Here is a 25,843-nt window from a genome sequence, read left to right as displayed (position 1 = left end):
CAGTAGGTGTCATTAGTAACACATGTACCAGGCTTGATCGCCAGGAGAACAGGCTTTTATTGCAGGTTTGAATGATCTCACACCAGGCACAGTAACAGTAACAACATAATCATAATGATAATAATAATAACAATACAGGGGACTGTTGTGGTTGTAACCCAGGTAAAACTAAAATCTGAACCCCCCCCCCCATGTATTATTTATGTCTGATTATGTCAACTATATTGGGTAATACAACTGTAAAGGTGACAATAGGGGTGTTATTTCATGTATACAGGCTTCTAATAATGTTAAAAACCATATTTAGAAGGTCACAAACTTTTTTTAATGCTCTAACTATGAAATGATTTGATTCATAAATAGGGTTGGGCATTGTTTGAACTTGATTCAGATTCCTCATTTTGATCCTGGTTCCTACCAATTCTCGATATCGACTCTTTTCAAGAACCTCTTGGATTCTTTCTCTCTCTCTTGCTTTTCTTGGAAGCTCTTGTTGTCTGAATGTCCCCATTTTTTTATGGCACAGTAAGACTTATATACTTATTGATTACTATGAAGTTCTCACAAGGGTAGGAACGACCAGTCTATATAAGTATCAAACCATTGAACATGAACATAAATGTTCAGAAGTCCCTTAACATAGAAGTACATGTTCACAAATGTTTGTTATTTTTTTTAAAGATTATGAAAAAACACTGACATATCCTGTTATTTATGTGCTGGAGTCTTACGATGCAGAACAAAGTGTAATTTAAAGGGATTTTTTAATTTACTTTGCCCATCACTCACAATCCTTATGTGAAACATGAACACATATTTCTTTCGCTTTTCTGTACATTAATACACAAGAAAACAAGTTAATTTGAGCTTACAATGCTGTCATTGGGACACACCTATTTCAACTGTGAATCCCTTAAAAAATGTTTTATTAATACGTACACTTGCCTTATTTTGATGATTTAAAACACTACCGAAACTTCTTTTCTCGGCGCATTGATACACATAGTTATGCTAGTTCTGTCAACAACAGCAGCAGCGACAACACTTACGATGTCCACTCCCATTGTGATGGCAGTGTGTTCCAGACAAGATGTGTGCTCCAGTCCTCAGGTAAAAAATGCTGATGGCTTGTTGAGTCTTTGTAGCGAAATTGAGAGGTACATATCGACTTTTCTGTCTGTGAATGACGCTGAGGCGAGCGGTCAGCGAGTCGTCGTGTTAGTTAGTTTGAATCAATGTGTAATAAGGATTGTGAATGATGGGCAAACCTTGACAAAAAGTCCAGTTCTGCTTTAACCATGTTACTGAGTTCCTATTTTTGCGGGGGAAAAGTTAATTGTTTTTTGACAAACTCAATAGTAATTGAAACTACGTGAAACTAACTTCATCATGATAAACAAGTAATGTGAATTGAGTAGTACTTAACGCGGGGTCTAGTCACTTCCTGACTAATGCTAGCGTTAACATCAGGTGAAGTACACAGCATTATGTTAGCTGGATATTTGAGTTGGCCACCGTATTCGCAGTGTACAGTAAAGTTGTTTTGCTGCTTCAATGTTTGCACAAGATTGACATAATTTATTGTTTTGCTTACCTGATTGGTTAGAAGAAGTCTGGCGTAGCGCATCAAAAATGGGGCGAATAGTCCGGCATGGCGTGTCAAAAATGGGACACACTTTGTACACTTGGAGGTATTTAATCCTGTGAGTGTTGCCTCCTCCTGCGCATAATCCTCCTTCTTTTTGCACAATTTCAGCCAAACTAGCGAGCGCTGTCGCACACTGTCCATGGTTGAGGGTGGGTTGAAATAGATGAACACAAACACATCTTCTTGGTTGGTGTTTGGCCATTTTTGTCCAATCAAGAATCGGAATTCAGAACCGGTAATTATGGATGATCAATGCCCAACCCTAATAATATAATTAAGGAATTCACTTATCACGGTTGGGTGTGGAACCAATTTACCGCGATAAACAAGGGATTACTGCACATGGGTTGCCATGCGCAGCTTTTTTTATGAGTTCTTACCATTTACCATCCATCCATCCATTTACCATAACAGTTCCAGTCCCAGGGTACAACTCTTTATGCATTTTGGATGACCTTTTGCAGGGGTGAAAAAAAAGTCCACCAAAAAAATGAAATGGTATTTATTGAATTGAACTTCCCCGTCAAAACTTGGAGCAAATTATCTTTGTGTGAAGTTAGACTACCCTTATGAGAGTAATAGAATATATTTTTGGTGACAATATACAGTATAACCTCAAGACTTACTTACAGAGTAAATTTTACACATTTGATGTACCACCAAATTGTAGTTGTTTTGGAATTTCAACAACTTGGAAACTCGATAAACAATATACCCGGTCTCTTGTTTGGTCAAAAATATATTTGCTGACGATGATCCATTCTTGAGGTTAATATTCTCAAATCTCACAGCCATGAAAAGCATTGCTTATGTGCAGTAGCATAATGTACAAGGAAAGACTAAAATATCTGTAAAAAAAAAAAAACATTTAGAAGAACATATCAAAACAGATACAGGAAATATGGCAGGAAATATCTCACACTGTAGTACTCCTATTTTTCTTGATCGGTGTGTTAACATGCACAATATTTATTTTAGTGTAACCAGATTAAGGGAATTCTCATTTGACATAAACTATTAGACCAGAATAAATATAACACAGCTTTCAATATTGGATGAGCACACAATATGAGAGACGGTTATGTTAAAGTGGTCTCTTTTGAATACAGTATCTTTTTCAAATCTTTCTGACAAAACAAACAAATACACAAGCTTGGAGGTAGTAAACAGGAATTATATGACAAGACTGCTTTCCAACCAATGCATACAGTACTACTGTGAAATTTTGGTTTATTTATTTATTGTCTGAATTATCTACATTATATAAATTTACATACTGCCAAATTAATAATCCAAAAACAAATGTCTCCTTGAGATTGGACGAGAGAGCAAGATAAGATGTCACATTCAACTATTGTTTTATTAAGCTATTGTGCTTTGAAAATTTACAAGTGTGCAAACTCTTAGCAATGTTTTGACTAGTTTTTGTTTAGTCTGTGTGCTAAAAATCAACCTACCTGCAATCCGACTCCTGTCACTTCACACTCACACATTCTCATCAACAATTACCTTAATTTGGTTACATATAGTCATCAGAATTGTGCGCATGTTAACATACTTGAGTATTGCCAGTATAGAAATTCAACATTTTCTTTTTTTTTTTTTTTACACTTTTTGTTAAGAAAATCAAAATTAACCAAGAAACAGTAATTGGGGTATATTGGGCCAAGATGCATTTGCTGCTGTGCAACTGCTATCTCTCAAGTACACATTTGAAGCAAGATGGTCTGCATCCCAACTTGTAGTCTTGCATCCCAACTTGAGTTTTTAAGTCTACACGACTTGGCCACATTTTATGGTTCACATGATTTTCATATTGAATTGTATGGAAGTCTCGGTCGGACTAGCCTCTTCTGTGTCTTCTTTGCGTGGAACATACTCAACCTCTATACTTGGCTTTGTGTTGTCTTTTCCTCGGCTCCACAGAAACAGAATTACAAGACAGAACAGTACAACGCCAAGGAAAGAAATGAACCCCATGGTGGTTGCAATGATTAATGTCTTAACATCAAATGGAAATGGAATCGTGGTCCGGGTAACATTCGCACCGTCATCACTCGGCTGGTTGGAAATGAAGGCAAATGTCTTGTTTGGTTGATGAGGCCAATTCGGGGAGTAGCTGTGTACAAAAAGATGGCTAACTTTGGTGTCATTGCCTGCTGCATTGCTTGCAATGCACAAATAAGTGCCGTTGTCTTGAATTTGGGCATAACGAACCTCCAATGTACCGTCATCAGACACAGACAGTCTTGACCCCATAGTTTTGGTGGTAATGTAGTCTTTCTTCGGAGAAAGCCACATTATGACAGGGGCTGGATCACCCTCAGCTTGGCAAGCAAAGCTGACTGTAGTTCCTTCATCCACATGGCTCTCTTGAGCTTTGTTGTCCACAATTTTTGATTTCTGGCAAATGAAATAATCAGAAGGGAGGATATCTGGGAAGTCCTTGAACTCCTTTCCATGCACAATATCAGGTGAAGCACAGATGGGTTGCTGTCTATTAAAGTTTAACCTCCACCTCCGGCGGAAAACCCAGAGCAAGCGACAGTCACATGCCAAAGGATTGTCATGCAAAGCCAGCGTCTCCAGATTGCCCACTGAGTGGAAGACAGACTCCTCCAGGGTGTTCAACCCATTACTGGAAACATTGAGAACATGCAGATGATTTAGTCCTCGGAATGAGTAAGGTTCAATGGCAATTAATCTGCCACCAGCCAAATGAAAGGACTGCAGCTTTTGTAGATTGTGAAGTTGGTTTCCTTCAACAGTATGAATGGGATTGAAAGACAGGTTCAGAAATCGTAAATATCTTAAGTGACTGATAGCTTGATACGGAATAACAGTAAGATTACAGTTTGTGATTGCCAACGAGGTCAGGTTGATTCCAAACAAGCATTTTGGGGTCATGGTGTCCAGGGAAGGCATATGTGATATTTCCAGTACTCTTAGCCTATACAGCCTCTTAAAGGAGTAGTCCCTTATGGCAGTGATGTTCAGATAGCGTAATCGAAGTGACAGCAGGTTGTGCAGATGGCTCAGGGCATCAGTGGGCACAGACGACAGCTTATAACCCTCAATGTTGAGGGTTTCAAGATTGCTGAGGCCATGAAACGATCGTGGTGAGATGAAAACGAGGTCATTGTCACCCACTTCCAATACCCTTAAGTTATAGAGTTCCTGGAACATGTAGTCCAACAGAATGACAATTTTGTTCTCACTAATATCCAGCTGTGTAAGGTTATTGAGGCCAGTGAACACACCCAGCTGAATGAGCTTGAGCTGGTTATTGCGCAACCCAAGGGTCCGTAGATTCACAAGGTTGCTAAAAGCTCCAGACTCAATGGATGAAATGATGTTTTCATTCAGTTGGAGCTCCTCCAACTGTGGGTAGTTGATGAATTCCTCAGGCCCAAGAAGTTTTAGGCGGTTCTTACTCAGATCAAGAAGCCTTGTTTCAGTGGGGATGCCTTCAGGAAGAGTAGCCAATCGTCTTCGATGGCACACAACTGAGCGTTCCTGGGCATTGCAGTCACATCGGGAAGGGCATCCAGTGGTCGAGCCAGAAAGGACGGTGCCCAGCATCAGAATCAGGATGGGCTGCCAGCACGCCACCAAGTAGCTGTGCCCCCCTGCCTCAGCAGTGACCATCCTACTGCTACCCTATAGAGCGAGAGGAAAAAAATGTTAATCGGTTGTACACAAGTGCAGAAATCATCTCTGTATCATTGATGCGTATACAGTCATCTCTCAACAATTTTGCAGCTTCACTCTATCACAGTTTTTCCAAAATATCTATCAATAAATCATACTGTTTTGTATTTAAACAGGGCCTGAATAGGGTCATTATGCATATTGAAGCAAATGATATGTACTTTTTGCCAAATTTTGAAGATTCATTCATTTTCTACCGCTTAGCCCACGAGGATCGCGGGGGTGCTGGAGCCTATCCTATCCAGTTTTCGGGCGAGAGGTGGGGTAAACCCTCGACTGGTGGCCAGCCAATGACAGAAATTTTGAAGATATTTCACTTTAAAGACAGCCATTCTCTTGTAGCCCCTTTTTAGTTTTCGGTGTAATCGCCGGTTAACATCACAAGAGTTTTAAGGACATTTTTTGGATGTTTTGGAGAGAATGGCAAGACTTTGTGTCCACGGCTCACAAAAATGGTACAAAGAACTGGACCAAAACTGGACCATCGAAGTGGTCATTGTTATGCTCGCCGGATATGAACATAACTGCTCAATTGAGCTGCTTCACCCATAAAAATGTCTGAGAGCACAGTGCATACACAGCTTTCACTGCTGATTGGCTGTCACCTGGATGTGGCTCTGCGATAACCAATCAGATGGTGGGTGGGCCGATGCTGCAGACAGAGAGGCTCAGCGGCAACAGGACCAAAACAACCCAATTTTGAATTGATTTCTTTTCGGCCGTAATTTTTTTTGAAAATGGCTGATGCCAGTATGTATCAAAATGCTGAATTACAGCCGATATTATCGGTGGGGTTGATTATCCGTCAATCACTCATCACTTATATAGTGTTTTCTCCACTGGTAATAAGTCATAAGGTGTCAGTAGCGTTAATGTAATGTTTGTCAGACACCCCATCCATTTTCTATGCCACTTATCCTCATTAGGGTGTTAATGAGCCAATCATAGGCACATATAGACAAACAACCATTCACACTCACATTCATACCTATGGACAATTTGGAGTTGCCAATTAACCTAGCATGTTTTTGGAATGTGGGAGGAAACCGGAGTACCTGGAGAAAACCCACGCATGCATGGGGAGAACATGCAAAGTCCACACAGAGATGCACAAGTGGACATTTGAACCTTTGTCTTCCCGATCTCCTGACTGTGTGGCCAACATGCTCACCACTCGTCACTGTGCGGCACACTAAGAAAATATTGCATTTCTAAATAAGGGCTCCTACTTATTATCCTAATTAATGTTTCACAGTGGGATTTGGAACCATTTAACCACTATGAACATACGCTTTACTTTACATACTTTATATACGCTAACACTGTGACACACTGGCATTTAAACAATTTTGAGCATCTGCCAAAATAGCCAAAAACTGAAAAAGCAAAGTATTTGCCAACACAACACACTCAGTCCCTGCTAAGATGTTGAACTAGCAGTGACATAACCGAGAGCTGCCAAAAGCTGACCAACTGAGGACAAGGGATTGCATGGGATTCTTTTATACTTTACGTTATACGGAAATGTGTCTGCAAATTGGAACAAATTAGGTAGCCATATTTTATAGGCTGTCAAAGTACATACATAGCACTTTTAAATCTTTTGGCTGCCTCCGATTCTCCTTTTAGATATCACGTTTAATAATAGTGAGGACAAGAAAGATTAGGTTATTTTTGCACCAAATTATTTTTCAAACATTCATGGAGTGCATTAAGGACATGACAACTTTACCTTAGAAGAATATTTGTAATAGTACATATTGATGAGTGAGTACACCGCTATCTGCATCTGTATCTATTCACTCATCTAAATGATCTTTATCCATATCTGTACTCAGAGTGGGCGTGGAAATTGGCGGGGCTTACATCAGTACATTACTTTAATTCTGAAATTGGCATGGATTGATGTGAAGTTGCTGTATTTATTATTGTGTACTGTGTATGTGTGTAAGTGATCTGTTTCTGTATTTTTTTTCATGATCTGTGATTCTTGCAAACATGCAATGCTGGCAAACAGGGAAATCATCTGTCAGCCTTGTTCACTGTATTTTTGTAAAAAAAAAAAAAAGTTCAGTACTTCAGGCAAAGTTTTCCAAGTGACTTTGTCTCACTAGCCAAATTAGACGGGAGCAGACAGGGAAAAAAAACAGGCAGTGACACAATGAGCCGTATACAGCTCTCTTGTAATGCACCGCGTATAAAACAAGTTTAAGATTGCAATGTGCATACTGCAATATATTGAGAGGGGTGTAACATTTGACCATATCCATACAGGAAGAGTGTTAGATGCAGCAACTGTGTAGGTGCACCTCATGTTGTGGCGAATCAATGCATCAGTCAATCGGTTACTGTTACCACTGTTTGTGTACTGCCAACTAAGTAGCACACCTGTTTTATGATGACTTCATGGAATGAGACAAAAATAAATTTCAAGGAAAAAAGTGGTCATACTTCCCTTGATGCATAAGTGACTGACGTAACACAAGCCTGCACGTTTCCGGTATGTTTATGAGACAAGTTTACAAAGTAACTTTAGATACAAACCGAAATAGAGGCAAGCTGAAGAAAACCTAATTAAGTGGAAGCAGTGTGACCAACGCTACACAAGCTGTTTTTAACTTGCAGATTGCACCGTGTACGTGAATGAGCCACTGCTCAACTCCTCTGTGGCTACTGCCAGCAAAGTCTGTCTAGGGAGAGGCAGTCGCTCTGTGTGATTGGCCAATCACAGAGCATGAAGAGTGAGTACATAGAGCATTTTCTTTAAACATTAATGTGGATATCTTTTATAACGAGTATCCGGCTCATCCCTGGAGTTCCTCCTAGTGTTCAGGCAAAAGTAGGCAAAAGTGTTACTTTTTGCAAATTGTGAAAAAAAAGGGGAAAAATATCATTCAGGGACTTCTCCACAGTGAAATCCCATTGTTGAATAAGGCTTTAAGTGAAAAATAATATTGCTAAGAATTAATAAATAAAATCAACGTGTTTATCTCTTTGCCACATAATCACATAATGTGATTTTACCGTGTCAAGGCAGAAATACGAATGAGTATGTGGTCCCAATCTTTGCTAATCGAAAGCAAACGAATGCAAATGCTGCGGTGATTTTCTTACCAGAGCGCATGCATGATTTATGATGCAGACTGTTGTAAGGACAGAGGAGCTATCTGTGTAATCCGGCCTTACAGCACAGATCTTTTCACTATAACACTTCTTTGTTTTGACCTTGAGATAGTGCTCAGACAAAAACAAAGATGCACATAAATCGTCATAAAAACAACCAATGACTTCATGAGGTGTTGTTTTGCATTTTGTATGATCATTTTAAAGTATACTTTGGAGTAGTGAGAGGAAATTAATATTAATCAATATATATAATAATATCAATATAATAATATCAATATCTCTCCCTCAATACTGTGTATTGAATTTCCCTTCGTTTTTCTTTTGAATGGGTGTAGTTGAGAATAATATGAGTGGACTATTCATGCTATGACAGCTTGCATCACTCCCTCTGACATTGTTTTTTCATACCTCTGTTCGCTATTGCCACAGGGTTTGTAAAAATAGGGATATAGGTCTCCACTCTGAATGGTTTACCAAATGTCTGCAAGCAGAATAGAGATGGATGAATCAATCCAAATGCATCAGTGCATTCAGGTTTTTCTGTTGTTTTAGTTGCTGTTCATGCGGTATGCCGCTCAAGATGACTTTTTACTTTCAAACAAAAATAAAATAACACAAACACCAGCATATGTTACCAATAGTGGTTTAAAAGAACAGACAAGTCTATATTTTTCTCAATTACAAACAAGATTGCATACAAATTGGCAAAAGTTGGCATACTGCCGGAATAAGATGACTATCTGGTATTTAAGTACATGTCTGTCGCGTTCACACACAAAAAAACAGTCCCAGAGAAGTGACCCACAATTTTCAGTGGCGCCGTTATGATCGGCTAAGCATTGAGTAACATCAATTGCTAAACTTTGTCAAATTGCAACATATCGCAACTACATTCTGTACTAATACAATAATGTGTGTAGTTTACATGCTCAAAACAGGAAGAGGGCAGGATTTGCTGTAACTTTAGCAGAGCCCTCTACGCAGCCACATATTTTTGGGGGGGAACGTGGGAGGATACCGGATAAACGGCCTAACTGAAAAAATGACATTTGCTAATTCTAAATAGGGGTACCCAATTTGATATTGGTATTGGATATCGTTCTGATATCGGCTAAAAAAACAAGTATCGGCCTGCATTTAAAGTCTAATACTGGCAGTCAGATGCAAGTAGTCCACAGACTCAAGTGCAGCACTTCTATCTGGCAGCTGCCAGACACAGCCCAGTGTGTGCTAGCTATAGCAAGGAGTGGGAGTGATGTCGGCAGTGTGGCCGCCTGCAAAAGATGATGCAGCTGTGTCTAAAACGTGTCATGTTTCCATGACATTGCATTTGAATGTCGTTGTATTTTTGAAGCACCATCATAAACAACGTCATGATGGCAAAAAGTCACTCTTCGCTTCAGTGAACACTTCGAGCCTTGTTGTATGATGTGTAGCCTCCACTATATTATCATAAAAACAATACTGCAGGTTGTAAAAAGAAAGAAATGGGTCAGTTTTCTAATACTCACTGTTGCTGACTATTGTTCTCTGTTTAAGTGGTATCACGTCATCAAGCCTTTTCTTACATTCCACACTACACAATATGGTAAGTCATAAAAGTGTGATTCATGCTGACATCGATACCAATATCTGCCGATACTCAAGATTTGGGAATCGTATTGCAAGTGAAAAGTGTTACTGGGTCACTCCTAATTTTACATAATGTAAAGACATTACAGCAACAAAAAAAATGCAGATGTAGAGAGAACACCAATTGTAGTTGTTGTTCAACCTCTGAATAGGAATATGACATGTATTCAAATGATTCAAATGTTAATATATCAATGTGGTGGGGGTTGGTCAGGGAAGAATTCTCACAATAAATCATATATTTATAATTGTATGAAAAGATGTATGGAGAGATGACACACTTATTTTTTTTTATTCGTAAACGAATGAAAAAAAGGGCTCCAACAACAGAAAGGACACTTTTCTCATGCAGGACAAAAGGGCAGGTGCTTGTGCACCACTAGGGGTCTCGCCGCGCATGTGTCCTTTGGAAGAGTGAGTTTGCCCTTGGTCAAGAATGGTGGGCACAGCACCCAAATATTCTGTTTATGTTCTACTAAAAATATAAAGCATTGATTTAATCAGTAGTTTATTAAAAATTATACAGTGTTTAATAATGAATGATCATCATTTGTTCGTTGCTAATGAGACTGTGTGAATGCAGCAGGGAAATCACACCTCAAAACTTCAGAGGTCTATACTGAAGCTGTATTGATGCATAACATAAAGCACTGCTTGGCTCACAAAGAGTCAGCTCAAAGCACAGCGACATCAATATCAGGTGAGAGATTAGCTTGCATGGATTTCCCTGCTCGAAAAGATATTAGTTCCACAACAGCAACACATAACTCTTAATTATTGCAAAAGATGGACCGCTGTCATGCATCTGCAATGTGCTTCACCTTCACATTACAGCTGAGACGTGGGTGTATATGACCAGCTGTATGACTGTTTTAAAATGTGACTTCAGAAATCTGCTGCTTTATGACAGAAACCATTTACATTATTTGGTATGGAAAAAACATATCAGAGGAAGATAAGGTACACTAGAAATATAAGTGTTATGCAGATATGATGTTTATAGAAGTTCTATCGTAAGCGAATGCCCTCACACACAAGTTGTGTGTCTGAATGATGACTGAAATGTGTATATTGTGTATAAGCTCCACAGGCATTCATCTTCAGCTGTGTTAACTGGACAGGCTGGGAAGCTGATTTTCTGATATGAAGTTTTTTCAGCAGAACACATGTTTTTTTTTTGGATCATTATTCACTGCTTCCATGGTAACACAATTGGGTGTAGAAACAGGACGCTCACTGTACGACAGCCTGAGAAAGTCTGTGCTTTTTGTTCACTGCTGCTCTGCTGAAATAAGTAAACGATGTGAACACTAAAAACATCCTTACTACAGTTTACAGTTCATATGCAACAACTCACTGGACCGCCTTCTTGTTCTCTGAATCTACAGAGATCTGAACAAATACTTTTTCTATTCTATTTATTGTAAATACTCACAGGTGGATTGAACATTTCATGATTGAAATTGTAACATTCTTGAGATATATTCATTTATTTTCTACCACTTATATTCACAAGGGTCGCGGGTATCCTTTTCCTAACTGACTTCGGGCGAGAGGCGGGGTACACCTTGGACTGGTCGCCAGCCAATCACAGGGCACATATAGACAAACAACCATTCACACTCACATTCATACCTATGGACAATGTGGAGTCACCAATTAACCTAGCATGTTTTTGGAATGTGGGTGGAAACCGGAGAAAACCCACGCATGGACGGGGTAGGACATGCAAACTCCACACCGATTTGGCCGAGGGTGGAATCGAAGTTGGGTCTCCCAGCTGTGAGGCCTTCGTGCTAACCACTGGCTTGCCGTGCAGCCCCTTCTTGAGATATAGTGATGATAAAAAAAAATAACCTTGCATAGTTTGGTGTTTCTTGACTGATGATTTAATCCTAGATAAATAATAAATTTAAAAGGTGGCGTCACAAAAATCTGACAGGAATATAATGGTTTTATTGAGTGGGTCAAATGTTACCTCTAATTGCATCTTGCAGAATGATTTGCCATGGGAGTCACTATTGTTGGCAAAGGAACTTTGAAATGCAATAACATTTGTTGCCTATTGTGTCTGCCACTATCACACTCGTTAATTAGCATGGGAAGCATCTTGAACGCCTTCTCTTTTGTTTCAAACTAAGCATGGGCAAGGTTACCGGTTTCAAAGTATACCATGGTTAAAAAAGTCAGAGTTCAATGAAGATATTTCAAAATAACACATCTTCGAGATCATGATACTGTGATATTGTTGCTCTTACTGTCAGAATCTCATACCGGCACATGCCTATTTCGAACACACACCTGTTCCAAAGCAAGAAGCTAGGCTATAGATAGGGAGCCAAATTCCATCCATCCATTTTCTATTTGGTTTATCCTCACCAGGGTTGGGGGCAAGGTGGAGCCTATCCCAGCTGTCTTCAGGCGAGAAGCGGGGTACACCTTGGACTGGTCGGCAGTCAATCACATGGTCATCTCTGTGTGGAGTTCTCCCTGTGCATACCTGGATTTTCTCCAGGTTTCTCCGGTTTCTCCCACATTAATTTGTGAGTATGAATGATTGTTTGTCTGCGATTGGCTGGTACTCCACCTCTGTATGTTGGAATCAGATTTTTTCATAGAATATTGCATTGCCATAGCAATGGACTGCGTTCAATACTGTCAGGTCCAGGTCCATCAACTTCATTAATGCAAATATATTATTTTTGCTTGGTTTTTAGTTCTATCATGAAAACCCACACAAGGCTAAAATAAAATGGCATCGTCTAATGTGAGCCTCAGTCCCTGAATCAAATGCTGGAGAGAGAAATACTGTTCTGGTTGAGATACTGAGCAGCATGGGATCAGTCTACCCTTGATCTTTATTTTTTGCTCTCGTATCTTCTGACTTCTTCTATCTACAGAGATCTTAACCAGCAACATACCTCATAGGCTAGTGTGCACATGACATACATACGCTTAAGAAGAAAGTAGAACTGTATGCATATGTTAAATGTCAGAAATATTATTACTGGGTCTTCCTATCATGAAAAACCCAAAAGCCTGTGTTTTTGTGGCACAGTGCATGGTGGCGCAGGGTGGCAGAGCTTGGCGCATCCTGTGCAGTGGTAATTTCGTCCAGCGCACCACTGTGCAGAGCCAATTCGGTAATCTGGTAGACTGGGCTGCGCAGAGATGGGTGAGGCGGGAGGTGTCCACATATTCAGCTTGGTGCAGTTTAAATTTTGTGACAAAACGTCACACCAAAAGCAACCTGGTCTATTCTCAGTGCAAGCGAAGCGCACCCGGCGCAGTAATAAATTGGCTGACAGGCGCACAGTGCACACACGTCACCGAAACCTCACAGGCAGGGTTTCAAGAGTGTCAGGCACATTTCAATACAATAAACAATCACAGCAACCGCTATTTAATGCAACTGCCTGAACCAGCATGTGCATTTTTGTTTTAATTGTCAAAGACATCATGCATAATTGGAACTCGACGGCAGTTGAAAGTATAATGCCTATTAATGAGTTCACACTTATCAGCCAACCGCAAGGAGCCACGGCATCCATACGGAGTATATATTTGGCTCCTCTTGTCTCATGAATCTCCTTCAAAGAGAAGAAAAAAAGAAAGAGACGCTCGCTGAATAAATATAAATATGTCGGTGTCTTAGGGATTTACCTGTGATTGCTCACATTTCTCTGTTTGTCATTACTACTAACAGAATGAATGTTTTAGCATTTCTGTCAATTACAGCACATTAAAGATGTTTTAAAGACATTAATAAAGTAGTAACATTGGAAATCAAAATCATTTGGATGGTACGCTGTGAATACAAGGAGATTGCCATGGCAATCCCAGACCATTTAGTTATTAGCCTCCCCGGGTCTCAGCTTTTTCAAAATGTGGACCCCAGAACAATTTATTTGAATAACCAAGGCTAAGTACCTCAGTGTTATTTTTAATTAATAGGTCTATATTGTATTTCCTCTTTTAATGTTACATGAGGTTCAGTTTTTATTTTGCAACTGTAGGGGTTCTCAGCGGTGAGAAAATGTAATTAACTGCCTTCATCCTCAATGCAGGTAAGGTTCTCGGGGTGATAGCAAGAAAAGGTCAGTTCTAAGCCAGGTAGCTGCTTTGAGCAGACAACATCGGGTAGACTACAGAACATCATGTGAATGCTTCTCCAAAATTCGAACAACTGGTAGGTGGAATCGGCCTTCTCATTCAATGCAATGCCTCACATATTTTTTTCCATATGCAATAATGATAGCCAGACATTAGAACATTAACACATGCAACAATCATTATATAATCACTAAGAAATTTTGAATTTGTGAAATTTTACTGTAGTTTGGCCTAGATTGCTGTTGTGCAAAATACACATTTATTTTTTCGAAACCAGTATATTTTCACCATGCATTTAAAAAGATTATTAAACTATTTTGATGGTATAAATGTGTCACATCATGTAAGCACTTTGTTGCACTGCATATATGTGTTCTTTTTTTCAGTGAGTTGTCTTCTTTTGAAATTTATGATCAGAAAGTTGGTTTACTGCAGGCCAAGACAAGCGGAAAACGTGCCGTATCAATGACTTTGGCCAATTGCTACACAAGGCGAGAGGCATGAAGTGCCATCATAAGTGTGGTCATAGGAAACGGTCGTTTGGAACAAGAGGCTTGTTAATGGCTTTTTAGTAGAGATGCTTGATACTGGCTTTCTTACGAATATCCGATATACTAATATTGTCCAGCACTTGTTTTCCAAACTGTTATCAACTGATACCGATGGTGCAGCTTCTCTCACACTAATGTCAGGTACAAATTATGACCAAATATTTTAAAAATCATGACCAACAGTCCATTAAAATAACACATTCTTATCAATAAATATAAATAATAATTTCACATATAAGAATTGAATGAAATAATGCTGGTAAATTTGGTGAACTGCACATTTCTATGTAGCACAAACATTCATATAAGAACAAAGACAAGTGCAAAGTATGAAAAATTATGAAGATATTATAAGCTAGGCTCATTTCGTAAGTCATGCAAGAACAGAGTATGTTATTGGAAGTAAAAGGAAGATGCCCTACTCCCCCCTTGCATAGCCAGCGCATTCATTGCAAACTGCAGTTTTACAGTTTGAAAGCAAAACTGTGCCATATCGTGTAACATACTGAGCTAGCAAGCTTGTTCATATGTAAATCATCACTATGTCACGTCCGGTTGCCCTTGCTTTGTGCCTCTGTCTCCCTCCTGTCCATTTCTGTTGCTCCAGATCGCTTGCTCCTGGCTGGAGGCGGAGCTGCTGAACGCACCTGAAGCTGATGACCCTTGTCCAGTACTTAAACTCATCTCTAACAGCTGGCCATCGCTGGATTATTCTCTTTCGCCACCCGATGCTACGAAACCCTGTTTGTGTAGTTTATGCATTCAGCAGCTCTAGCCTCCACCAGCCTTGCTCTGTGTGTTTTTGTTCCATGGTGCACCCTTTTCGACACCATCGCCTTTTGTTACCCTTTGGACTCAATTAACTCTTGAGAGTACTCACCTGCCTCCTGCCTCCGCATTTGGGATCCAGGCCCAACCGAGAACGTGACAGAATAATCCAGCCAACTGAATGGACCCTGTTGACGCGGACCCCGTCAAAGAATCCCTTCGTCTCCAAGCCATGGGCCTGTCCAACCAGGAGGAACAGTTTGGCGTACTTGGAGCTAGCGTACAGAACCTAGCGGAGCGACAAGACGCTCACATGGCCGCACTCGAGGCTCAGTTCGGCGCTGTGCTGTCCGCCATTCAGGTCCACCCGGCTCTCGCCCCACCACAAGCGTCGGATCCTCCTACTCCCTCGGTGGCAGTCTCCAGCTCAGCATCCACGTGTCCCCAACTGGAGACCGGAGCAATTCCCTGGGGACTCAGATGACGTGCGCACCTTTTTAACCCAGTGCAAGCTACATTTCAAGCTCCAAGCTGCTGCTTTCCCTACTGAGCGTGCCCGAGTGGCCTTCGCCACCTCCCACCTCACGGGCAAGGCGGGAGCCTGGGCCACGGGCGAATGGAGCCGACGCTCAGCCATCTGCTCCTCTTTCTCCACTTTTGCGAATGCATTGGAGCAAGTTTTCCAACGAGACCCTCCCGGCCGCGAGGCTGCCCGCACCCTCCTGAGACTTCGCCAGGGCAGACGCCGCGTCTCCGATTATGCCATTGAGTTCCACATGCTCGCGGCGAAGAGCGACTGGAACCCTTCGGCCCTCCTGGACGTCTTTTCCGATGAGCTCGCTGAGCAGACAAGGGACCATATGATTCCCCTGGAGACGCCGGGTGAGCTGGGTGAGCTGGGTGACCTGATCGCCCTGGCGGTGCGCATCGAGAAATGCCTGGACTTCCGGGAGCAGGACAGGCTGCTCCGATGTGCTCCCCTTCGTCTGGGGCTCCCTCGATGATCTCCCCTCCGACAGCAGGCCATTCATTCCCTCGGGAACGCCCCCTATGCTGGCACTGGAGGAACCCATGCAGCTCGGCAGACATCGCCTCACGTCGGCCGAGAGGAAGCGTCGGGTTCGGCTTCATCTCTGCCTCTACTGTGGCCAAGCGGACCACACGATCTCCCGCTGTCCTGTCCGCCCGGACAGCCAACGCTCCCAAGCTTCAGCCACGCTTCTTCCTGGTTCGCCTGTGGAGCCTCCGACCACGGCCCCTTCCGCAATCATGCCGGCAGCCAGTCGACTACAGTTGCCAGGTACCCTCTCTTGGTCTGATATCTGTGTTGATATAACGGCGTTTATCGACTCTGGCTCGGACGACTGTTTCCTCGAAGAAGCGTTAGTGTTAGTTAGTGTTAGTTCATCTATTCCTGTGATGCCGTTATCGTCGGCCAAGGTTGTTCGTTCTCTGGATGGGCATCATCTGACACTCACCAGTCCCGCCCCCTTTCGCTCCGCCTGGCAGACGGAACTTGACGTTTTTTATCATTCACTCGCGCTCTGCCCTCGTAGTATTGAGGCTTAATTGGTTGTGCAGGCACAGTCCCCACATAGACTGGTCTAAATCATCATCATCATTTTTTGCCACACGCACTGCTTCAGGGGGGCGTGTCCCCGTCCTACAGCCACTCGTGCCTTTGCACCAGAAAAGATCGACCTCACCTCGGTCCCCCCTGTCTATCATGACCTTTGCGACGTATTCAGCAAGCACAGGGCCATGTCACTCGCCCTGCACCGTCCGTACGACTGTTGCATTAATCTCCACCCCGGCGCCGCGCTCCCTTCCTCGCGGCTGTGTCTAAGCCTGAGAGGGAGGCTCTCGAAGACTACATTTCTTCCTCGCTCGCCGCTGGTCTCATTCGCCCCCTTCGTCCCTGTTAGCTGCCGGTTTCTTTTTTGTCGAGAAGAAGGATAAGTCACTCCACCCTTGTGTTGATTACCTCGCTCTCAATAATATGGTTATGGTTATGGTTTTATTTCATTTGAACATGCATGCACACTCAGCAGGTGTGGCTGGTATTACAGAGGCTCCTTGCCAACAAACTCTTTGTCAAGGCAGAGAAATGTACGTTCCACGCTCCCTCGGGTTCTTTTCTGGGGTTCATTGTGGAGAAGGGGACACTTGGAGCCGACCCTGCCAAGATCCAGGCTGTGGTCCAGTGGCCCCCTCTTACATCAAGGAAGGACCTTCAAAGGTTTCTGGGCTTTGCTAATTATTACCACCGCTTTATTCAGAACTTCAGTCGGGTTGCAGAACCTTTGAACAGGCTCATATCGACTAAGAGTCCGTTTGTGTGGACCCCAGATGCTAATGCCGATTTTGAAGACCTTTAATCGCATTTCACCTCTGCTCCTGTCCTTGCTCGCCCTGACCCCCTGTCTCAATTTTGTCAAGGTTGATGCTTCCGACACCGGCGTGGGAGCTGTCCTCTCCCAGCGCTCCACCACCGACCACAAGCTGCACCCCTGCGCTTTCTCACGTCGCCTGAACCCGGCAGAAAGAAACTACAACATCGGCAATAGGGAATTATTGGCCGTTGTCTTGGCACTGCAGGAGTGGAGGCACTGGCTGGAGGGTTCTGAGGTCCCCTTTGTTGTACTCACGGACCATAAAAAACTGGCCTATCTCCGTTCTGCTCACAAGCTCAATCCCCGGCAGGCACGCCGGGCGCTCTTCCTAACCCGGTTTGACTTCTCCCTGACCTTCCACCCTGGCTCCCGAAATGGCAAGCCCGACGCCCTCTGCAGGATGTACTCCCCTCCCTCGGACGAACCTCCCAAAGAGACCATCCTTCCTCAGTCCCGTATCCTGGGGGGGCTTCAGTGGGAGGTAGAGAAGCAGGTGATGGATGCCATGGAGAGTACTCACCTGCCTCCTGCTCCGCGTTTGGGATCCAGGCCCAACCGAGAACGTGGCACACTATTGGCAGAAAAAAACGATTCCACTGCATATCTAATATTATCGGACAGTCCTAGTTTGTAGTAAAACTCGGAACAAATATGTACTTTCTGTGACTGAAGTGATGGCCAACGATCATGGTTTAGTAATCGATTCATTGGTATTCAGTATAATTGGAAGGTTTTTACTTTCTAACTTTTTTTAGCTTATGTAAGTCTGGCTTTAACATGGAGGTTTCCATTCACCAATAGAAGACATTGCATATAACTTTGCGGAGAGGAAATACAGAAAATCAATGTGTGGAATGCTCCTAGCCACAAGCTTTTGTGAGCCCCCCCTGATTTATATGGCAGGGTCAGTGTGAGCCAAAGGGACTCAACCAAACTGAAATAATTGACTGAAAACCTGCAGACGGGCTTTAAAACGCTCTAAGTGCAAGCTTATACCATAAAAAGTATTATTTGATATCCTATCCTAATAGGTTCTTTAAGAGCTTTCTAGAGATAAACTATTTGCATTGTATATTGTTCAATTCAATTATTACATCCTAGTCCTATACAGTCTGGCCTATACGCTCTGGTCTGTATTGTTTCATTAGGTAGATATATCTCATATCTTTACTGATTCCAATACCAACCATGATAGTAAATTTTGTAATATTCCTTATTTATAAATACAATATTATCGTACTTTGAGCATAGAACCTGTTTACAATCTTCTAAATATGGATAATTGTGAGATAATTCTAATCTGCAATAAAATTATTTGTTCTGTTTTGGTGCGTGTGTGTGTCTCACAGAACTTACTGACACCTAGTAACCAGTGTAGAATACTATATACAGCATCTCAATGCATCTTCTGAAGTCCTTATATTTGTATTTTAGTTGGGTTTTCTATTTTTGTGCTTTGTAGGCTGAATTTATGCAATAATATGTCAATATGCATATTTGTAATGTAATAATAGGCTCTATTAAACCACAAAACAGCATGGTTTATTAATTGATATATTTTGAAAAAATGTGAGAGTGAAGTCGCAAAATCATAGTCTTAAATCAGAGTCATACGTATTTGAGTTTGTTTCCCCTTTTTTAAAGCAATTTCTAAGACAACCTACTTATTGACCTTCATAGGAAGAATAATGACATTGTTTCTTTGCCTCAAAGTGTGTGATGGCAAGAAAATGTGGAGCATACTGTATGTAAAAGAAGCAATACATCAGGTTTGGTGTTAACAGAGAATCATTGTGTCCAAAGTCCATTGGGTGGCTTTAATTAGTTGCTGCCCCAGTCCAGTTTGGGGAATATGAAAATATAACAGTAATTAATCATTCACATTTTTTCCACTGACGAAAACTAGAGCAGTAGTGCCAGACATACAGACGTGTAGTTTATAATTTGTCTGTTTTATATATAAATATACGTATATATGTGTGTGTGTACATATGCATATATCTATATGTATGTGTGTATGCAGACAAAGGAAAATCAGAGAATATTTTTTCTCCTTGGTCAGCTCAGATGTGTATTATTGTGATTTAGACTGTAAAAACATGCACATTAACATGAGGCAGCCACAGTCCTCCAGCTTAACGACCCTTGACTTTTATATTTGGTGCAAAGATTTTATTATTAAAATGTTTTTTATGACTTATTTAAATGAGCGAGTTGGCCGCAGAGCAGCAGTAATTTGACTTTCTAAATGCATTCGTTGAACACAAACTTGAGTACATAGTGACAGATCTGCCTTGATGGTCACCTCACCACATTCCAAGTCACTGTTGTAGTCACTTCCTCTTTTCAGGAGGGCTGATGTTGCACATAAGATTAGGATGCGGTCCAGGTTTGCTTTCTGGGCCAGGGTGGTGGAAGGGGAGTAAGTGGGATCCTAAAAACACATCATACCAAAAAAGGGGGATTGCATCCAATGCTACGTGTATTCCTGGTGGTCCTTGAACTATGCAGAAGTCCTCTATTAGCAGACAAAGATGCTCAAGACACAAAGTTTTCAAATATGTACAATATTTGTCTCACTCCAAATCATTGTGATCTTTCAAAGCAGTGATATCAACATCAAAATTACTACTGCTATGGAAATGTTTTTTTTTTCATTATGTATTCATCCAATTCACTCCAAATATGGGATGCAGTAGTCTGTGTCTCATTAACATACGGTATGTGGCCAGGGGCCTCCAACAGTGCTGCAGTCAATATGTTAATATTTCTTTTCCCTGTGTGCTGAGTGTGCTGGCCTGAGCTCTTTAAACAGGCGGTTGCACATGTTCAAGATGGTTATCGCGTAATATATAATATAATTAGTTAAGTTTCTTACACTTTCAAGCATCAAGTCTCTTCTCATGCCTTTCCTTTATATTTTTCTTCCTTTTTTCATCGGCTTCTTCTTAAAGAAACTGTAAAATGTCATTTGTGTCAAGGAATTATGAAATTCTCACAATTATTATTACAGAAAGAATAATAAAGATAGACAGTAATGCCTTGTCTGCACATAGGTCGAGTGGTTAGCACGCAGACCTTACAGCTAGGAGACCAGGATTCAATTCCACCCTCAGCCATCTCTGTGTGGAGTTTGCATGTTCTCCCCGTACATGCGTGGGTTTTCTCCGGTTTCCTCCCACATTCCAAAAACATGTTAGGTTAATTGGCGACTCCAAATTGTCCATAGGTATGAATGTGAGTGTGAATGGTTGTTTGTCTATATGTGCCCTGTGATTGGCTGGCCACCAGTCCCGGGTGTACCCTGCCGCTCGCCCGAAGACAGCTGGGATAGGCTCCAGCACCCCCGCGACCCTCGTGAGGAAAAGCGGTAGAAAATGAATGAACGAATGAGTAATGCCTTGTTTATTGCAGCTAATTGGTTCCAGATCTGACCATGATGACTGCATTTCTGTTAAGTCAGGGGTTAGCAACCCAGCCGTTTTGTTGTGGCTAGTATTTAACACCTGTACTTGTTGGGGCCAAAGGAAACATGTTTGTCAACAAATGTAAACTGAGTTGACATTTAATTTACATGGATATTTATGTAAATTTATCTTCTATATTAGCAAGATTGTATACTAGCAAGAGTACTCCATCAACCCCGCTTTTTCTCCTCTGAACTACTTTGATACCCCAAAATTCCCTCTTCAATCAAAACTATGGGAGACTCACAGTTCGTTCTGCATGTGAGCATGTCGCTAGACATTTCTTCAGGCATCAGGTATAAACTTTTGAAAATTAATAAGATATTCTTTTTGAATTTTGTTTTGTGGCTCCACTTTATTTTCCTTTAGTGAGCGAGGAGGTAAAATGGCTCTTTTGATATGAAAGGTTGCAGAACCCTGTGCTAAGTAATATTCCTAAATCATAGAAAACTTGTTTACCTCCTTCTAAATATGAGTTTTAAAATTATTAGAGCCCTCTAGACATCCCTGTCCCTGTCGTCACGTTTTCACCCATTTTACCCAATAAAGTACACATCATCAGAGACAATAAACAATGAAAATAGTCTACTCCTTGTGTGTGTTGCTACAAATGTGTCCAAGCTTCAACACACAGACACATTTACAGAAATACATACAAGTCTAACAGCTGGAGAACTTACACATCAGAGCGGCGTGAAATGATGGATAGAACTGCAAGACCTTTTCTTCAGTACCAACTGTGATGGGCCAGCCACGCCATCAGAATGCCAGGTGACAGACTTCTACAACAACTGCTATATGGTCAACTACATCATGGCCAGCAAACTGCAGTAAGTTAAAAATGGAGAGGACCTGCTCAAGATAACACTCAGGAGGTGTGGAATGCAGAACACACAGCTAGAAAGCTCTGCCTCCGATCGTACTCTCTGGAGGCAACTTTGTCATGCTGGACAGGAGGAGAGGAGCGAGGTGGGGGAAAGGAAATGCCAGAGGAGGAAGATGGTCACTAACTTCATACTGTATGCCCCTATTGCAATAGACCCTGCAACTGTTGTATTGGACTGTTCAGTGACCTCAAAACTCACTAATGGTAAAAGTAATAATAATAATAATGCACAGTGACATGTGCTTTTACCCTGTGTTTCTGTTTGGGGGTACGTCCAGGTTTTGTTGTTATTTGGACTCTTACGGCTCTCTTTGTGCATCTGCAGATGTGGACCTCCGTTGAGTTGGGCGGAGCTACCTGACGGGCGCAGCTGTTGCCAATCGTCCTAATTTCCGGTCTCCTTCTTAAGGCACTGAGCTGCGGCAGGAGGGTGCTGGATTATTCCTTTGTGGACGTGACAGCCCAGCTCCTAGCTGTGGCCCTGCTCCTCTGCCCCTTCAGCGCTGCTCACGTCTCTGCCACGCACTCTCCTACCCGTCCGGTAGCCCGCGTGCCTCTAAGACTGCTTACTTTTTCTCGTGGTGATTTGTTTTGTGCCTGCTTGCACTCAGTTACGGAGCCCCCTCTTTTGTGCTCCGTCGCCCTTAGTTACTTGTACCTCACTCTGGACTATTAAAGTTGTTAAACCTTACCTGAACCTGCTGTGTCCTGCATCCTGGGATCCGACCTCCGCGCCACGTGGCCAAGCCTGACAAATAAGTCATCATTGGATATGATGGACTACCATTAGGTAAGCTAATAAATGTGATATGAACATGTGCAGGAGGCAAAGTGACATTGGGGGTTCACTGTTGAGTTTTAGCTTGGGGTGGATGACAGTCAAAACAGTAACCAGTGTTATTATTATCACAATGATCATTTTGTTATTGTTATTATTATTGTTCCTTTTGTGAGATAATGCAAAACTGCAATAAAAGCTTGTTGTTCCAGAGATCAAGTCTGATAGTGGTGTGCTTCACTAAACAGTGAAGTAACATTGACATCGAGTGACCAGTGTAGAAAATCACATTTGTATTTTAGTTTGTTTCGTAAAATAAATAAAACACTTAAATCTTTACAAAATTATCTTAGATGCATATTTTTTAACTAATAATTGCACCTATTCAACAGTATAATTCATTCATTAATATATTTTGAAAAACCGTGTTACATCGAAGCCGTAAAATTCGAACAGCAATGTGGAGAGGGACATTCTTAAGAAACTAAGAAAAACAAAGACTTGCATAACTGCATTAGTTCGCGAAGACGTGCAGAGGCAACCGCTGATGGTGGACATCGGAGGTGGGGAACAATGACTTCTGGTTTCATACTAACAAAAAGATGGTGCGAAGAGGGACGGACTGTGATAGAACTACGTAATAAACAGCTGGACTTGACAACCACATTGTACGACAACCCAAAAAGTGTAAACCAAAAAACACTCTAACCAGTGTTGTACGCTAACCAAGGTTCTTGTATATTACTAACATTACTAAGGATTGCCAAGAAAAAGAAAACGAATGTGTTGCTCATTTCTTTCCAGAGAAATGGTGTTGAGCAGCAGACATGCATAAGCAATTCTCATAGCATTGATTCTAAACAGTCATCACAATAAAATCATGGCTATAGCTTGGCCTTGACAATAAAGAGTAGACCTTTGACTCCGAGGTCAGGTCTGCATGAGTTATTAATGCAATGTTAAAAACCGAGAGACTGTAACTGTCTCCCTGCAGGAGTGTTGCAGCCACAGTTATGCTTACGCAAATATTACATGCGGTAGGATTTTAAATCTGAGAGATCATCCATAGCCTGCATAAATCATCAAACAAAGTCTAGCCCTCTTCCCCTAAGCCAAAGCTCCGTACCTCCACCGCCACCCATTGATATGACTCGTGGCAAATCAGAGGTTTCCTCATCAGCACTGGAAACAGCCAACAGCAAAAGGTAGCACTGAATAAATTAAGTGTGATTCTGGCAGAGTTTACTGGCATTTGAAGGAACATGAATGTTAATGAGCCTAGTAAGCATCAAATCTTCCCTGGTACAACAGGGGAAAAAAATCTAAACAGCTACTTCTCAGCCTGGCACCTTCAGCTGTGACAAAAACAGAATGCACTGTAGTTTTCCCTGTTTGTACATTCTTAAATGATAGTGTGTGTGTACCAGCATTTCTGTATTGATGGTAGCTTTCAGACATACTTGCGGACCATGAATGTGTGTTGTATACACATTGCATATAGCTCAAAACAAAATGAAAACCATTTGGATGACAAAGCACAAATAAGATCTGAAGCTCTCCTCTGTGAACAATTCTCCCTCTTTCTATCCCTGCCGCTACCTACCACCCAATTTTATTCCTGAGATCAATTTGCTTACTGGCTATCATATGGCCCCACCACTGCACCATATTAAATCTGATCCGATGCCTCAGAGCTCAAAGCCCAGCATAGAGACAGAGTACTTACCAGGACTGTCATGCAGAGAATTCTAATTCAGGCAGCTCCATGTTGCCAAGGAAATACAGAATGCCTCCAAAAGAATGGAGACAGGGATGCAGCAAACAAGACAGGCTCAGATCTGAGGGCTAAAGATGAGAATCCCTTGTAAATTGGGGCATCCGAGACATGTCTTTGTCCTTTCCAGATGAGCTCAATCCAGCAGCACTGATGGGCTGACATGTAAACACACAGGCGACTCTGCTGCCTCGCACACACTCACATGCATGCTGCACCTAGCAGAGACAGAGAAGAAGAGGAGGGAGGGAGGGAGGGATGGCGGATGAGAGAGGGGGAAGGAGGAGCTGCAGTGCCCTGGAAGAATGAGAGGACACATGAAGAGAGTTGAAAAGAAACAGACAAAACCATTCTCTCATTGCCCTGACAGCAGTATCCTGTGATTTTGGACACTGATGTAGGTTTTCCATTCATGCTTGTTTGTATACGAGCGGAAGTCATACAGGTATGGGTGACAAAGGAATAGAGGTTAGGGAGAAGACATACAGTATGGGTGCCCAAGTATAGCAGAGGCATAAAGATAAGAAGGTGACAGGAGATTATGAAGCCAAGAGGACGTTGTGTAATTACAGGGATAAACAGCTAATGAAGCTCTATTAGATGTTGTTAATGGCAGGACACTGTAAGCCGTACGGAAGGATAGATTGATTTATTGACCCAGTTATGGGTCATGTAACCTACAGTTCAAAGGAAAGATCATCATGAGTGACACTTTTGACACTCACACTTTTTTGTGAGTGCGGCTTAAAGGGGTCCTATTATGTTTTTTTCTGACCTATAAATGTAGTTAGAATGTCGTATTCTCGTGTTAAACAATGCCAATGTTTCAGTTAATGGGATGGCTCAAAACTCACTTTCAAAAGGCGTGGTAAAACTGCCCCTTTGTGATGTCACTGAGGGGCGGACTTCCTAATATGGGCATGTCTGTAAGCAGCTCAGTGCTCTGCTCTCTCCCAAGCTCTGCTCCTCTGTTTACTTGCTAGCAAAGCCACATTT

General features: G+C 41.8%; 1 protein-coding gene across 2 annotated transcripts; it reads right to left on the bottom strand.

The window, feature by feature from the left end:
• Positions 1–2,369: 2,369 nt before the first annotated feature.
• lingo1b (leucine rich repeat and Ig domain containing 1b) lies at positions 2,370–25,052 on the bottom strand. 2 transcript variants are annotated; one of them, XM_058089425.1, is made up of 2 exons: positions 24,800–25,052; positions 2,370–5,308 (listed from the first exon to the last, which is right to left on the bottom strand). In XM_058089425.1, the coding sequence occupies exons 1-2, from the start codon at positions 24,809–24,811 to the stop codon at positions 3,449–3,451; spliced, it is 1,872 nt and encodes a 623-aa protein (XP_057945408.1). In that variant the 5' UTR covers positions 24,812–25,052; the 3' UTR covers positions 2,370–3,448. The 2 variants fall into 2 exon arrangements, with proteins under 2 accessions (XP_057945408.1, XP_057945409.1); XM_058089426.1 differs by lacking the exon at positions 24,800–25,052 and adding an exon at positions 22,090–22,908.
• Positions 25,053–25,843: the final 791 nt, after the last annotated feature.

This window comes from Doryrhamphus excisus, chromosome 12 (genome assembly GCF_030265055.1).
Source record: "Doryrhamphus excisus isolate RoL2022-K1 chromosome 12, RoL_Dexc_1.0, whole genome shotgun sequence".
Classification (NCBI taxonomy): domain Eukaryota; kingdom Metazoa; phylum Chordata; class Actinopteri; order Syngnathiformes; family Syngnathidae; genus Doryrhamphus; species Doryrhamphus excisus.
The sequence above is the reverse complement of the archived record's forward strand: the minus strand, read 5'-3'. Positions and strand labels throughout refer to the sequence as shown.